This window comes from Schistocerca serialis, chromosome 3 (assembly GCF_023864345.2).
Source record: "Schistocerca serialis cubense isolate TAMUIC-IGC-003099 chromosome 3, iqSchSeri2.2, whole genome shotgun sequence".
Classification (NCBI taxonomy): domain Eukaryota; kingdom Metazoa; phylum Arthropoda; class Insecta; order Orthoptera; family Acrididae; genus Schistocerca; species Schistocerca serialis.
Window position 1 is genome coordinate 413,319,059 of NC_064640.1, and position 16,912 is coordinate 413,335,970.

The window sequence follows — 16,912 nt, forward strand, 5'->3', positions numbered from 1 at the left end:
GCGTGCCGCAGGGGAGTGTTATGGGACCATTGCTTTTCACAATATATATAAAATGACCTAGTAGATAGTGTTGGAAGTTCCATGCGGCTTTTCGCGGATGATGCTGTAGTATACAGAGAAGTTGCAGCATTAGAAAATTGTAGCGAAATGCAGGAAGATCTGCAGCGGATAGGCACTTGGTGCAGGGAGTGGCAACTGACCCTTAACATAGACAAATGTAATGTATTGCGAATACATAGAAAGAAGGATCCTTTATTGTATGATTATATGATAGCGGAACAAACACTGGTAGCAGTAACTTCTGTAAAATATCTGGGAGTATGCATACGGAACGATTTGAAGTGGAATGATCATATAAAATTAATTGTTGGTAAGGCGGGTACCAGGTTGAGATTAATTGGGAGAGTGCTAAGAAAATGTAGTCCATCAACAAAGGAGGTGGCTTACAAAACACTCGTTCGACCTATACTTGAGTATTGCTCATCAGTGTGGGATCCGTACCAGATCGGTTTGACGGAGGAGATAGAGAAGATCCAAAGAAGAGCGGCGCGTTTCGTCACAGGGTTATTTGGTAGCCGTGATAGCGTTACGGAGATGTTTAATAAACTCAAGTGGCAGACTCTGCAAGAGAGGCGCTCTGCATCGCGGTGTAGCTTGCTCGCCAGGTTTCGAGAGGGTGCGTTTCTGGATGAGGTATCGAATATATTGCTTCCCCCTACTTATACCTCCCGAGGAGATCACGAATGTAAAATTAGAGAGATTAGAGCGCGCACGGAGGCTTTCAGACAGTCGTTCTTCCTGCGAACCATGCGCGACTGGAACAGGAAAGGGAGGTAATGACAGTGGCACGTAAAGTGCCCTCCGCCACACACCGTTGGGTGGCTTGCGGAGTATAAATGTAGATGTAGATGTAGATGTAGAACATCTCCACATATTTCGCGTGAGTTGGTTCGAATCTTGACCCGGCACTAAAGTTTTCATTATGTATTATCAAGCTCTAGCATGAGAACACCTATCTGTTGGTGTATAATAATTTTAATTTTTTAATGTATTTTCATTCATTGTCAACACTAACGACATCTGACGTTTTTGACTCACTGTGAGGCACAGAACTATTTGCGAGATCACTGTAAGTTCAAGGATGTTATTCTGAGCCGCTAGTAGAGAAAAATTCCGTTTCGTGTAGTCAACAACGATATGTGTGGTGTTCGATTCCCAGTCAGCACTGAACTCTTCGTCGTATTATTTCTAGTTCAAATAAGCTCACATGTCGCTGCTGGTGTAACAAACCTATATTTAACGTTCATTTTCTGTGGAATATAACAGCGATAGGTGCCGGGTTGGAGTCCTCGGAAGGAAAAAGTTAATGTTTCTTCTCGTCATTTCAGTTAAAACAACTAGCTATTGCCGAGAAAATCCTATATGTCACAGTTGATTGTGCATCGGTAACAAACGGATTAGGTTCTGGGTTCGAGTCCCTATCCAACACAAAGCTTTATCTCATGGCATTTCAAGTAAGTTACTTGTGAAGAAGCAATATTTAATATCTCTCGTAGTTCGTTAACAGGGACAATAGATGCTGAGTAGGAATTGTGTCTGTTAAAAAGGTTTACGTTATGTAATTGAAAGCTGATATTTGCTAACTGATACTGTCTAAAATCGAGGTATATCACTCTCTGTATGCCTACTCAGGAATTACTGCTAGTTTCCGTCAGTCACGAAATCTGGCCTGGGTTTGAATCCGTATGCAGAACAAGACGGTTCGTCGTTTCATTTGAAGTTCATACATATTCTCAACTAGCTGCTAGTGAATAACTTAAATTTTCAGGTCATTTTGTGTTAAATAATAAGTAAGGTATGTTACTTTGAAGAGGAAATTATGAATACGACGAACTAACTACGTGCATTAACTATCTGACGTAATAATGAGAGTGTTAACATTTCAGGTATGTCATTTACTGTAATAAATGTGAGCTTACAAGCCTTAACGACAGTATTATCTGTGATAAGGTGTTCCCTGATATTTGTAGTATCGTGGTATTACTTTATATCTTGAGTTATTGCGATACAGATCAGTGTTTTCTAGTGGTGACTTGTTGGAACCGTTTTCAACAGTCAAACGACTGTACTGAGGAGCGATTAGGGGACCTGCTAGACAGCTGCGTTATGCGGGTTGCATGCGAATAAGGCGAAATGAAATTCAGGTCGTTCGGATACTTTTGAACATGACTGTACAATCGCAAATAATTTCGACAGTCGTCCCGTACAACTCAAAAGGTGTAAGTTAAAATGTGAAAACTGAGCTAGCTTAAGGAGGCAATGTCTTGACCACTTACATTGTACTTTCTACATCTAACACATTATTAACACCTTTTTAAGCGTAGTTGCGAACCTTGTCCGAAACTGAAGTATTTTTCGCGAGATGTTTGCCACTTGCTCCTGAAAGTTCTTTCTTAGACGGACATATGACAGACCAGTAGACGAATAGAGGATGAAACTTTGTCATGGCGACACACGAGCTTTGCGGCAAGATACTGCATGCACTCGCATTTGCGCAAGTATTTGGGCATGCAGATCATTGTGTGCGCACGGACCTTTTAAGCCTTGCATCACAGTTCACATGACTTGTAAACAAATGATAAACGTCAAAAATTTTTATCGAACAAAATATAATCTTTGCAATGTGAAGTGATTTGTTTATAGTGTTGCGTAGATTTATAAATACAATTCGATCATGAAAACCAGTGATTTGTGTTTGGAAAAGGACAGTAAATGTGCTGAAGTGAATCGAAATGCCATAGTTTTCGAAAACAGTAAGGTGAGACACCGTGATATTAAAGGGCCGTAGACGTGTGTGGGATGCCGCTGACGGTGTTCCTTAAATGTATTTTATGAGCTCGTGTGTTACAGAATAATTTTCCATTAAGTATTTTTTTAATAATAGCCAAAAGAACATACTCTACGATACAGTGCATGTAAAATGAGAATGACGTCGGTATTTTGATTACTAGTTTTATTTAGGGATAGTATCAGAAATTAAGGCCCTGTTTTACCATCAAAGAGAACTACATGCAAGCTTGAAAGTGTTTTCCTCAAGATACATCCTCTGGAACCAAATTTTTTTGCACTGCGACAGATGCCAGTTCCCAGTATTTATTTTTGGAATTTTTGTGCCTAACGTTTCATCTAACATTTTGTGAAATAATCACTAAGTATTGGCTTCAGTCTATTACTAGATTTACATCATATGATGATGACAGACCTAAAATAAAGTAGTATGACAGAGAAGTTGACCTTATATGTGGATGTCACAATGGGAAGTGGCATGCTACAAATTGAAACATTCGGGATTGAGTACCCAGTTTTTCCTGTAGTTTTATTTTGCCACAAAACTTAATTTTCGCCTGTGGTTATGTAGGTCTATAAAATGGATAATTTGCTGTGTAATTCAAAATGTACACCCTATTTATATGGGGAAGGGAAAGACATTTTCCCTTTTGCAAGAGCATATGTAGTAAAGACTGTAGTGTTTAAACCAACACTCTGGTTCATGATCACTTTAATTACTTTTTATTTAAGTTTTATTGCCCATTATGTCACACAGATTATGTAATAACAGCAGATAGGAGAAGCAAATGTGCATTTATTTATAATACTGTAATTGTTTGTTCAGTACCATGTCTTGTTGAAATCTGTAATTATTTCAGAGAGTATAATGTTTTAAATAGCAAAGGAATGAAACGGCTTATTTTTGATTTTCCAAGTTTTCAATGTACACTAATCTTTACTTGTTATTCTAGCTAACCTATGTGGGTCAAGACTGCTCGCGTATTCCATCTCCATTGATACAAGTGTATGCACCAAGTGTGCATTATATGGACCTTAGCTTCAACCAACTCTCAACTCTTCAGGGCCTTGAACATTTCACCTTGTTGAAAGAACTGGTGTTGGACAACAACAATTTAACAGATACATTGTGCCTGCCACGTTTGCAGCATTTGCATACACTTTCCCTCAATAAGAATAATGTAAGTCTGTGCCAAAAATCTGATGACTTTTTTACTGTATTTCGTAAGAACATATTTAACTCTTACAATTTAAATTATTTTCATGTATTTGCCTTGGCTGTTCACTCGGATGTTCACAGCTGTTGCTGTCTGCAGCTTGTGGTCTAATGGCTACCATTGCTGCCTCTGGATCACGGGGTCCCGGGTTCGATTCCCGGCTGGGTTGGGGATTTTCTCTGCCCGGGGACTGGGTGTTTGTGTTGTTCTCATCATTTCATCCTTATCATCATCATTCATGACAGTGGCTAGATTGGACTGTGTAAAAATTGATGACCACGCAGTTGAGTGCCCCACAAACGAAAAATCATCATCAACAGCTATTGCTCTCTCTTGTTATTTATCAGTTCAGAAGCACAAACACATAGAATTATGCTACTGTATTCCATTAGTTTGGTTCCTCACTCTTTAAAATTTCTCATAATTTCATATAATCTGTAAGTTGTGCTACAATATTGTTTTAGTACCAAGACAAATGAAATTTTGAACATTGTGTTCCATAAATCCCATTATGAAGGTGAGACATCATAGTGTGGAAAAAGTCAGCTACCAGTGGGAGATTTTCTGAAAGGAGATAAAGGAAGTAATTGTTGTCACCTCCCTACACATATCACACAGAAATCTAAGGGTCAAATGAAAAAGATAAAAAAAGTACACATCTAGAGATCATTGTAATTTTCTGGCACTTGTGAATAGTTCAGGAAAAAGAATTAAGATATTTCTCAAATCCTGTTCTCTTCCTGCTCATAAATTTTTATTGTATCCAACACAAAACTGTATCAAGTAATGTAAACCAAATACAAAACTGAATAGGAGAGGTGCTGATTCATCAAAAGACACACAAAAAAGACTGCAAACTTCTGTCAGATGAATCCAGCCTTGTACAATATGGGTACCATGATGTCACTCATTACACACATGAACAGATACAGATAATATGAAAAATATTTAACTGCAGAAATATTTGAAACTAACTGGACAACAGGATTTAGGGAGTTTTTGAGTGAAGACAAGCAAAATGTATGGCTATCATAATAATGAAGACATGTCAAGCCTATCACGAATGCAAAGGTCAAATTAATGAAATTGTTAGCAGTCCATAAAATTACAATAAAAAACACCCGAAAAAGAACTGCTATTGGAAATTTTACTTGACTTACATGACGCAAACAAAATCCACAATACCAAGAACCCACACAAAGCTACAAAAAGAAAAAAAAAGAGATACTGAATGTTTCACTTGACACATATGGCTCAAACCAAGCCCATGAACCCACATGTAGCTTCAAAACCCAGCTCCAAAGATTTCACATGGCCTATATTGCTCAGATGATTTTCATGATGCATAGCTCAAAAGCCTGGTACCGGAAATTTTGCTTGATGTGTATAGATCAAACAAAATATGCAATACCACAAAACCATATACAAGTCAACAAATCAAGCATCTAACAATTCACTTGATCTATAAGCTAAAACCAGGTCCACAGTGCAACAAAACAAGAGCTCATATAACTAATATTGAAAACCTAACCTTACTTTTGCCGGCTTTCTCAAAAGTATTTGAAAAGCTTGTGTTCAAGCATCTCCTTAAGCATCTGACTGCAAATAATATATTGTCCAAGTCACAGTCTGGATTTCTTAAGGGTTCTGATGTAGAGAAAGCTATTTACACTTACAGTAAGAATGCACTTAATTCATTAGATAATAAATTAGAAGCTACTTTCATTTTCTGTGACCTGTCAAAAGCCTTTGACTGTGTGAACTACAGCATTCTCTTAAGTAAATTAGAATATTATGGTGTCACCGGCAATGCTGCGAACTGGTTTGAGTCTTGTCTATCTAACAGGAAACAAAGGGTGTTGTTGCAAAATACCTGTGCAGTAAGAAGTCAGTCTTCATCTGATTGGGAATTAATTACATGTGGTGTTCCTCATAGTTCCATCTTGGGACCATTGCTTTTTCTTGTGTACGTTAATGATCTCTCATCTGTTACATTGCCAGATGCTAAGTTTGTTTTGTTTGCAGATGATACAAACATTGCAATAAGTGGCAAGTCAAGTACAGATTTAGAAATAGCTGCTAATCAAATTTTCACTCACATTAATAAATGATTTAAAGCTAATTCACTGTCATTAAATTTTCAGAAGACCCACTATATGCAGTTCAGAACCTGTAAGAGATTTCCTTCCAGTATGTGTATAACATATGAAGACATGCAGATCGAAGAGGTTGACAGTGTTGAATTTCTGGGATTACAACTCGATAATAAATTCAGTTGGGAAGGGCATACCACAGAATTGCTTAAGCGTCTAAACAAGTCTGTATTTGCAGTGAGAATGGTGTCAGATGTAGGAGATATGAATATAAAAAACCTTGCATACTTTGCCTATTATGTCATACAGGATTATATTCTGGGGTAACTCATCAAACCGAGCAAAAGTTTTTAGGGTGCAAAAGCATGTGATAAGAATAATTTGTGGTGTAAATTCAAGAACATCATGTAGAAACCTTTTAAGTAACTTGGTATTCTAACCACTGCTTCTCAGTATATTTATTCCTTAATGAAATTTGTTGCAAGTAATATATGTTTATTCTAACCAATAGCTCAATACATAGTATCAGTACTAGGAATAAGAACAATCTACATAAAGACCTAAAATCACTTACCTTGGTCCGAAAAGGGGTCCAATATTCAGGAACACACATTTTCAATAAATTACCAACAACCATTAAAAACTTGGTTTCAGATAAAGCTTGGTTTAAATAGAGTTTGAAAGACTTTTTGATGGGCAACTCCTACTCTATAGATGAATATCTTATCAGATACTGGTAAGCCAGTTTAAGTAAAAATGTCTGTCAGATTTCAGTTTTGACAGTACTTGGTCACAACAGTCAAGATTAGGTATTTTTTGCATGATAAACTTATTAATAGTGCATAACAATTCTTCATTCTGACAGAGTGTTAATTCTGTAAATATTAGCTGTTCCAGTTTACCGCATTGTATTCATCTATTTCGACAATCTCTTGACAGTTGGTGAGAGGGTAATAAGTATTATATTCAAATGTTATATGTTCTGACATGTTCCATGCCCACGAGAATCATCTCATTTTTTGGGTCTATGGAACGAAAACTGAATCTAATCTAATCTAATTTAGGTAAAACAAATTCCATGATATTCACTAATCACAATACAGCATAATTACTCATGGCTGTCAACAAAGCTGAAAAATTCATAAAAAATTACATTAACATCAATTTTGATGTACAAGAAACACCCACTTATGCACATAAACTCACATACCATACATACTAAAAATAAAAGAAAAAATTACACACTTACCAAACAATGTCCAGTGACAGATAAATCTAGCAGTCTGGTGATAGCAAAAATAATATGACATTAACACAATCTCCCAAATGGCTAGCTTTGAATTCTCAAGCCAGAAACTCCTCCACATAGAATGCCATACATCGTCCTGCTGAACACACCACGTATACTATTGGCAGGTTGGAGATTCAGCAACTTTGTTCAGTCTCGTATATTCTCCACAAACATAATCTTCCGTATACTCAACAATTAAACCGAATAACTTTTGGAATTCAGTTGTGGTCAACATGATATTCTCCATTGTGTCATACTCATGAACTTGGTTGTCATATTCATAACTAATAAAAAAACGAAATATAAAATTAAATCCCTAACTATAAACAACACACCACACTAATAATTCTGAAACTAACCTATTGCCGATAACCTCCAACATCAAAATAACTCACTAACAACCGCCACAAACTCTCCTGTATTATTCTCACAAAAAATACTCAGAGTACATTGAATCATTAATGTCACTCTCAACTAATTTGGAAACATAAGCATCCCACACCTGAGAGTGCCAGTGCATACTACAACCACACCTGCTGCAAATACAGTCTATTTAAAATATACTGTGACACCATGACATAGCACATCACATCATCGTTATGTCACTGGTCAAAGCAGATGGATGGTACCGCAAACTTCAGTTGCCCCTGACATTATAATCATCCTAGCCTGATTGCCACCCTGAAGATAATTTATTTTGTGCCTTGTAGTGTGATTTGAAGCAGTGCTTTGTTATAGTAATGTTTCCACAATAATCCATATGACATAATTGAGGCGTACATGGGAGTGGAATGTTATCTTGTCTCTGGGGTATGCTCTTGAGTTTCTGGGATGCACACCATCAGAATAATTCTGTAAGTTATGCTCTCTGCGTACTTCACAGCCAACATCCCCAATATCTTGGTAATGTATGGGATATCAGTTACTCAAGAAAAATCATACATATTTTATAGTTTATGTAATTTTCCAGTCCCGGAGCCAAATTTTTGTACACTATGCCTTGTAAATTTTTGTAAACAATGAAACAATTCATTGGTACATGTATTGAGGATATATTACTTCATAGCTTAAACTCTCTCTCTCTCTCTCTCTCTCTCTCTCTCTCTCTCTCTCTGTCTCTCTCTCTCTCTCTCTCTCTCTCTGTTAATGTTGCAGCCGGATCTTGTCTCCCTAACCACAGTGACACAGGACCCAGTGAGAGAACTCGATTAATGTAACTGTACTGCATTTTGTTGAACAATCATCTAAATCACTGAATGAATTGGGATATACTGAGGTCTGTGCAGTAAAGTATGTCTCCTTAATCCTTTTCTGTTGCCTATCTGCTGCTTTTGGCATGAAATAAATTAAAGTTGGACCTACTCAAAACCATGAGTTTGTACAGAAACATTTCATTGTTGTTCTCCACAAGCTTCACCATTTGGATTCATCGGTCTCTCTCTGGCAAGATTCTCCTCTGCCAGAGTAAAATGTCATACAACTGCACATACTTCTAGCTATTCAGTTGCCACCACGAGAGAGAGGGAGGGAGAGAGAGAGAGGGAGAGGGAGAGGGAGAGAGGGAGAGGGAGGGTGACGGAGGGGGTGGGTGGGGGGGTGGGTGGGGGAGAATGAGTATATTCAACAGTATATCTATACTTTTTGTGCCACTCTGGCCCTGGTAGTGTTAACGAAGAGGAAGGCATAACTGACATTGTAGTCAGGACATCAGCAGGTGCTTTAGTGTCTCATCAAAGGAGAAAGTAGTGTGGACAGCTTCAAAGTGAATCATTGATGTAAAGTGTCTTAAAAAGTTTTTCTCATACACTTACTGAAGTAAATAAGACATTGGGGACAGTATATGCAGTATTCAGTTAAACAAAAGCATTGAGTTACGTGGACTTTTGCACTCTTGCATAAACTGAAACCTCACATAATCATAGCAGAGAATGCTGTGAGCTTCAGTTCTCAGTCTTCTTGTATGCCAGTTATCCACCACTTTGCGTATTTTAACCCTTTTATACATATATCTTCTGAGTGTGAAAGTGGACACATGTGGAGGAAGTAGAAGCCACTCTTCAGCTGATAGAATGTAGTTACAATTGTAGAATCTGGGACATTTAGATACCTATTTGTGATCCATACATAATAGTCCAATGAATGTTAAGTCAGTGTGGTTTGTTTTTCATTCATTGTTACATCTTTGTACAGATGGTACTTCTCAACAGATGGAGATTTCTGAGTGGGTACTCCTTAATCAATGATTAATTCTTTTCATACAGTTTCGTCATGGGATGATGCTTCAAAAATCCACATACCACTGTTGAGCACATTTTTATCTAACTCGTCTTTAAATGTATGGTGTGGTGTATTCAGCCATTGGTTAATTAGGTCCATTGCCATGCTGAATCATCTTACAGACCCCTTCACCCCCTCCCCCTCCCCCCCCCCCCCCCACCACCTCCAACAGGGCACACATCTATTTTGTGAGTACGTGTTTAACTAACACGTGACCCCAGCTGCGACAGCACTACTTCCCTTTTGTGCTTTAAATCTATCCTTCTCCTATTCTTTTTTCCCCCACTGACTTGCCATTGCACGATCTTTGTGTGCCAGCCATGTTTGGATTTGGGGGGACACTTTTTTCTGGCACTTTATACACCATTTTATCTTTCACTACATGGCCCCCATTGTTGAGCTTTACCTACTATTTCTCTTCAATAACCAAGGCAGATGACTTGCAAATGAAGCGCCTTAAACTTTCTTCCACTGACTGTTTGGCAACAGAAATTCCTACAATACAGAGAGATATGACCCCCACAATGTTTCCTGGCTATGCCATAGGGGGAACACAGGGCTAAGAGACAAGGAGAGAAATACTCCCCAGAATACTTTGTTTACTCTTGGACCAACAGGGATTCCTTTGTGGCCATAAAACCATTATTCTTTGTTGAACATCTTGAGAACAGGTTTGGGGAAGTAGAAGTGATAAGGAAAATGAAAAAGTCATTAGCTTCTAATTGAAAATGCAGGGCCTGCTCAGTCACAGGCACTGCTTGCCTGTGACAAGCTGGATTCCATTCCTGTTACTATCAACCCCCACCCCCTCCACATAACAGGATATCAACTTCCACCATGACCTCCTTTTACAGACCGATGATGAGTTGCATGCCAGTTTGGAGAGATGGGGTGTGCATTTTGTCTGCCATGTCAAGTGGGGACTAGACAGTAGGGTCGATACTGGGACCTTCATCTTGGCCTTTGAAGGTGACTCATTGGAAAACATCATTATGATGGTGTATCTGTGTGATGTGAAATCATATGTTCCCCTCCCATGCGGTGCTAGAAACGCGCAATATTAAAGCACATGTCTTCCCATTGTACACAGGCGCTCTTCGTGCCCCACCTCCTATCTATGTCAGCTGTGAGGAACACCATTCTCCTGTTCACTGGACTGCACTATCTTCCAAAAAGAAAAGAAAATCCAAGAATACAAGACCCTTGATCAACTGGGGTATCAGGAGGTCAAGAAGAAATATGATCATCTGCATCCTGTACATGTGGTGGTGATTTTTGCTATTGCTACATTATCATCCTCTCTAGCAACAGGACCCTGCCCTTTGCGCCTCCCACATTGGGCCTTTGGGAATTGCTAAACTACATATGCTCCCCTGGCAGTTGGGAGTGTTGACTTCTTCACCCACTGGGGACGTTGATTCCCAACCCCAGGCCAGAAAAGCGACTCCCTTCTCCAGCATCTCTCACCAGGAACGGGTCCTGCAAGATGCTCCCCTCCCAGGATTATGTTGATCTGCAACCAGATCTCAGGCTGTGGCTGTAGGAGCCACATGTTGCTGGTTGTAGGGGCTTCACATTCCTCCTCTGTCCCTGAAACTTGTGCAGAATAGATCTCGCCAACACTGAAATCATTCAAGGTGAAGAGGAACAAAAAGATGATGTCCAAGATAAAGGTAAATGAGATTCCAGTGGTTCCTGTGCTGCTGCACCCTGCGTGTTTAAACTCTGTACCCTTGGCAGAGTTCCTGGTGGCTCCTGTGTCACTGAAGCCCCCTTGCCTCCCCCCCCCCCACCCCCACCCCCTCGCCCCCAACAACCTGCTTCTGAACTGATGTGTATTGATGCCATATCCTTGCAACCAGTGGCAGCAGGCAACCCTGCTTTTCTGGCCTGGGGTTGGGAATCTACGTCCCCAGTGGGTGAAGAAGTCAACACTCCCAACTGCCCGGGGAGCATATGTAGTTCAGCAATATTTGCCTCCTTGGTCCCTTCACACCCCCACAGGATACCAAAAGCATGATCCTCCAGTGGAAATGTCTCAGTTTTTCCCACCACCTGGCTGAGTTACAACATCTCTTATGCATTTCCCCAGCTTTCTGCATGTCCATCCAGGAAACTTAGTTTACAGCATTCCAAATCCTTACCCTCCGTGACTATTGGGGCTATTTTAAGAATAAAGTTGACTATGACAGAGTGCCGGTCTGAGTTTGCACGTATGTTCTAGACTCTGTCTGCAGTGAACACATGCCACTTGATACAACTTTGGAGGCTGTGACTGTTTGTATGAGGATGTTTCTTGATTTTACTGTCTGTAATGTGTAGCTCAATCCCGATGGTGAAGCGGCTCAGAACATGTTGTGTGCACTGATTTCTCAGCTCCCCCTACCCTTCCTCATTTTGGGTGACTTCATTGCCAGCAACACTTTGTGGTTTGGAACTATGAACACTGGCTGTGATGAAGCTATCAAAACGTTGCTTACAGAAATTGATTTTTCTCTCTTGAATATCTGTGACCCTACACACTTCAGTGTGTCATAAGGATCTTATTTGGCCATTTGTCTTTCCATTTGCAACCCTGGTCTTTTCCATTCATGTAGAGTCCATAATGATCTTTGTGACAGATCACCCTGTCTCTCCCTCAACGTCACTAGCCTGGTCGTCCATCCTGATGGGCTCTGGGAAATGCTGACTAGGATGCCTTTGTCCTTTCTCTCACTCTTAGCACCCTACCATGTGAAGATATTCGTGTAGCACAACTGCAGCCATTCTGTCGTTAACCTTTCAATACACGTCACCTGGAGCCTTATAATCATCTGTTCAGTGAATGGGAATTCCCCAGTGCTCTAGCCCTCTACACTGATGCCATTCCAGGGCCAGACCACTTCCACAGCCAAATGCTCAAGACACCTATCAGTGGATTGGCAACATCATGTCCTTTCCATTTTCAGCTGTATCTGGAGTGAGGGTGAGTTTCCATCTCAGTGGCAAGAAATTGTGATTGTCCTAGTACTGAAACCGAGTAAATACCCCCTTGAGGTGGAGAGTGATCGCCCAATTAATCTCACTAATGCTCTCTGCAAGTTGCTCGAACGTATGATGAGCTAGCGGCAGAGTTTGTACCTCAAGTCTCGTGGTCTTTCAGTCCCGTCCCAGCGCGGTTTTTGCCAAGGCCATTCTACTGCTAAAAATTTGGTCTGTCTGGAGTATGCTGTCCAGTCAGCTTTCCCCTGGCATCAACACCTTATCGCTGTCTTCTTCGACTTGCAAAAGCCTTATGATACCACATGCCATCATCACATCTTCTTCACCCTCCATGAGTGGGGTCTCCGGGGCCTGCTCCCAATTTTTTTCTGGAACTTCTTGTAACACTGTACTTTCCATGTAAAAATTGGTGTGTCCCACTGTACCCCCTCCCCCCTCCAACCCCCAAATACGAGGGTTGCCCAGTAAATAATGCCCCATATTTTTTTTCTCCGAAATAAAAAATATTAGAAATGTGACACTTTAGGTGCGAGTTATTTGAAGTTTCCCGCGTGTGTACGCAAAGTTTAAATTTCCTCCGACAGAGAGCGGTGGTGTAGGAATGTTCTAAAATGGCGTCTGCAAGTGACATCCGTCAGAAACAACGTGCAGTGATTGAATTTCTTGTAGCAGAGGAAGAAACCGTGGGCAATATTCATAAACGCTTGTGCAACGTCTACGGAACATCTGCAGTCGATAGGAGTACTGTTGGTCGCTGGGCACAGAGGGTGAAAGCATCAGAGGGCGGTGCTGCGGAGCTCCGAGATTTGCCGCGGTCGGGAAGGCCTCCCACGGCTGTCGCGCCTGACATGTTGCAGCGGGCTGATGTTCTCATTCGACGGGATCGACGCATTATGACTCGACAATTGGCACTGGAGTTGTCAGTAAGCAAAGGAAGTGTGGATGTGATTATCAATCAGCTTGGATACTCAAAAGTGTGTGCAAGATGGGTTCCTCGGTGTCTTACTGTCGATCACAAATCCCAAAGAAAAGACATTTCTTTCGATTTGTTGCGACGCTTTCACGTTGACGGGGAGGCCTTTTTGTCACGGATTGTGACAGGTGATGAAACTTGGGTGCATCATTTTGAGCCCGAAACAAAAAGACAATCGATGGAATGGCGTCATGCTTATTCTCCACAGAAGAAAAAATTCAAAACAGTTCCTTCAGCCGGAAAAGTCATGATGACTGTGTTTTGGGATTGCGAGGGCGTAATTCTCATTGATGTGATGCCAAAAGGCAGTACCATTAATTCAGAGGCTTATGTCAAAACATTAGACAAACTTAAGCAGCGCTTCCGGCGCCTTGGGCGTCATGTTAACCCACAGGATGTTTTGATTCAGCATGATAACGCTCGTCCTCACACAAGTTTGAGGACTTGTGAACACATCGCGAAACTGGGTTGGATAGTGTTACCCCATCCACCCTACAGCCCCGATTTGGCTCCTTCAGACTTTCACTTGTTTGGGCCAATGAAGAATTTCATTCATGGAAGACATTTTGCCGATGACGAAGAAGTGATTCACGAAGTGACAACCTGGCTCCGTAGGCAGAGTAAAGATTTTTACCGGCAGGGAATACACGCTCTTGTGTCTCGCTGGAAAAAGGCCGTCGAACTTGAAGGAGATTATGTGGAAAAATAAAGCAAGTAGACAAAACATCAGTCTTTCACATATGTAAATTTGATTGTTGTGGAATAAATACTTCTGGAGAAAAAAAATATGGGGCATTATTTACTGGGCAACCCTCGTATACAAAAGTTGGAGTCCTGCTGGGCTCTCTATTGAGTGTGCCCCTTTTTCTAGTGCTATCAATGATCTTGCAGCAGCTGTGGGATATCTCCTCCCCTGTGGGTGTGGCTGAATGCTAACTGCAGGATGCCATATGAAAGGCACAGTCCTGAGCTCTCACCCATGGCATCCAGTTTTCAGCTGCCAAGACATGCGTCCTGCACTTCTGTACTGTCTGTCCGCAACCAGAACTCTGCCTTTATGACCAATTGCTCCATGTGGGGGAGTCTTATAGTGTTTTGGTACTGGTCTTCGTGAGACACTTTGACCTAAAATATCCCACGCTTGGGACAAGCTATCAAATTTTGAGGTGAGGCATCAATCTATTTTCACACTGCTGCACAATCTAGAAATAGTCAACCACCCACTTAATCATATGTGAGGATTATTTTTGCTGTAAATCTGTAGTTGTTAAGCGAGTCGATTGACTTATTCTGAGTTCTTATGTCAACAGTTTGCTTCATATTGCTGTCATTAGTTTTAAATTGTGCATGACTCATTGTGCGAGTACGTCACATAACTTGTATTCTGGTAAATTCTGCAGAAATTATTCATGGTACCCAAAATTGTACAGTGTTACTTAATTTCACGCTGTACAAAAATGCCAATGCAATAAATAAGCATGAAAAAAAGTTTTCTGCTTTTAGATTGTCAACTTAGAGCTCCTGTTGAACAAAATATCAAATAATTTGCCAGCGTTACGGTACCTGAGCCTTTTGGGGAATGTAGCATGTCCAAATCAGCTGTCAGACATGGAAAAAGATGAAGAGGACTACCAAAGATACAGGTAAGCAATTGTGAAAAGGACAGAAAATATTATTCCAAGTAACTGAATATTTTTTTTTAGTTTTAGACATTCTTGTCTCTCAGAAGTGAGTACAGCTGGAATTGTGTACATCTGCAAATACCATATAATTTTTCTTTGTCTCGTGCTACAGTTTGTACCTCTGTTAAATGGTGACAGTTACTATTGCTGCAAACTATGTTGCAACTATAGCTAGTGTGGCTAATACCCAAATGTTTTGTTAACAAATGGTATCTGAATCATTTGTATGTGAGCAAGAAGTACAAAGTTAACATTTATAATTGGAGATAAAAATGCAGTACATTAAGGGCATTAGATGTCTATATAGACTGGTGTGCAAAACTTGGGGATGAAAGTAACTTTTGCATGATGATGTATCACTGCCGACTGATGCAGCTCAATGAAACTGGGACCATACATGGAAAGAACTGCTGCAGTAAGTACAGAAGAAAACTGAAAGAAATAAGCAATGAGCCGAGTAGAAATGATTACTGTGCAGTCACTGTGATATGTGATGGTCCTCTAGATGTCACAAAAGGTGGCACATGTTTCATAATAGGGAGTGTGTTCAGCACGGGTGATAGTGGTTGCTCTGCAACATGCTTCTGTGCTGATCACAAGGTTGGTAAGGAGTTCCTGTGATAGAACATTCCATTCCTCCACCATTGCAGTTGATTATAGCTGGATGGTCTTTGGTGCATGTAAATGTGCTGCAATATGTCTCCCAAACACTACCCACATGTGCTCAATGGGTGACTGCACCATATGGTGAGAGGCAGGAACACTTAATGCACCCAGGAATGTTGTCAAACATGATTGTTTTGGTGGTCCAGGTTTTATGGTGTGGGTATGAATAATGTAGTTACCATGGGAATACTGACTTCCAAATCTTTGACCACGGTACACTCACCGGTCAGTGTTATTGTGTTACTGTACCCCTTCCCCATGTGCATCTTTTCAGGACTGATAGTGCAGAGCACAAGTGGAGTGTGTCAGGAAGACATATTGCAGCATGTCTGCATGCACCAATGACCATCCAGCTATAGTCAACCACACCTGTAGAGGAATGTAATGCTGTACCACTCCTTACCAGGCTTGTGATCAGCATAAGAGCACATTGCGATGCATGCATTGCCATCCATGGTGATCACACACTTTATTAAGAACCATGTCCTGCCTTTCGAATACCCAGGGGATCACCATAAATCATGATGACATCAGTGTAATATTTCTTTCACTTACCTTCTGTATTATATTGTAGTGGCTCTTTCTATGTATGGTCCAAGTTTCATTGAGCTTTGTTACTTGGCAGTAACACATCACATGAAAATTACCTTTGTCCTTATATCGAGAAACGTGCATTTTCATGGAAAATTGAAAAATCAGCACCTGATGTGGAAATAGACATTGTAACTGCAGTTCATAGAGAAATGAATGTAGATCTCTCCATGTTCACTTGGATACAGACTTACATACCTGTTAGTATCTTCAAAGTTCTCCAATAATAGCCTAATGTACATATTATACCAGATTGGTTTCATCATAGCAGCACTTATTTGATGAGGTGCTTT

The 16,912-nt window shown here is 40.5% G+C and overlaps 1 protein-coding gene across 1 annotated transcript in view; it reads left to right on the forward strand.

Moving 5' to 3' along the window:
- Positions 1 to 2,590: 2,590 nt before the first annotated feature.
- Positions 2,591 to 16,912, forward strand: part of LOC126470287 (leucine-rich melanocyte differentiation-associated protein-like) — a 43,354-nt gene continuing 29,032 nt past the window's right edge. Inside the window, exons 1-3 of the mRNA XM_050098038.1 lie at positions 2,591 to 2,818; positions 3,801 to 4,028; positions 15,184 to 15,323. Of these exons, the coding sequence (XP_049953995.1) occupies positions 2,735 to 2,818; positions 3,801 to 4,028; positions 15,184 to 15,323 (452 nt within the window). The 5' untranslated portion in view covers positions 2,591 to 2,734. The remainder of the gene's footprint in view (positions 2,819 to 3,800; positions 4,029 to 15,183; positions 15,324 to 16,912) is intronic.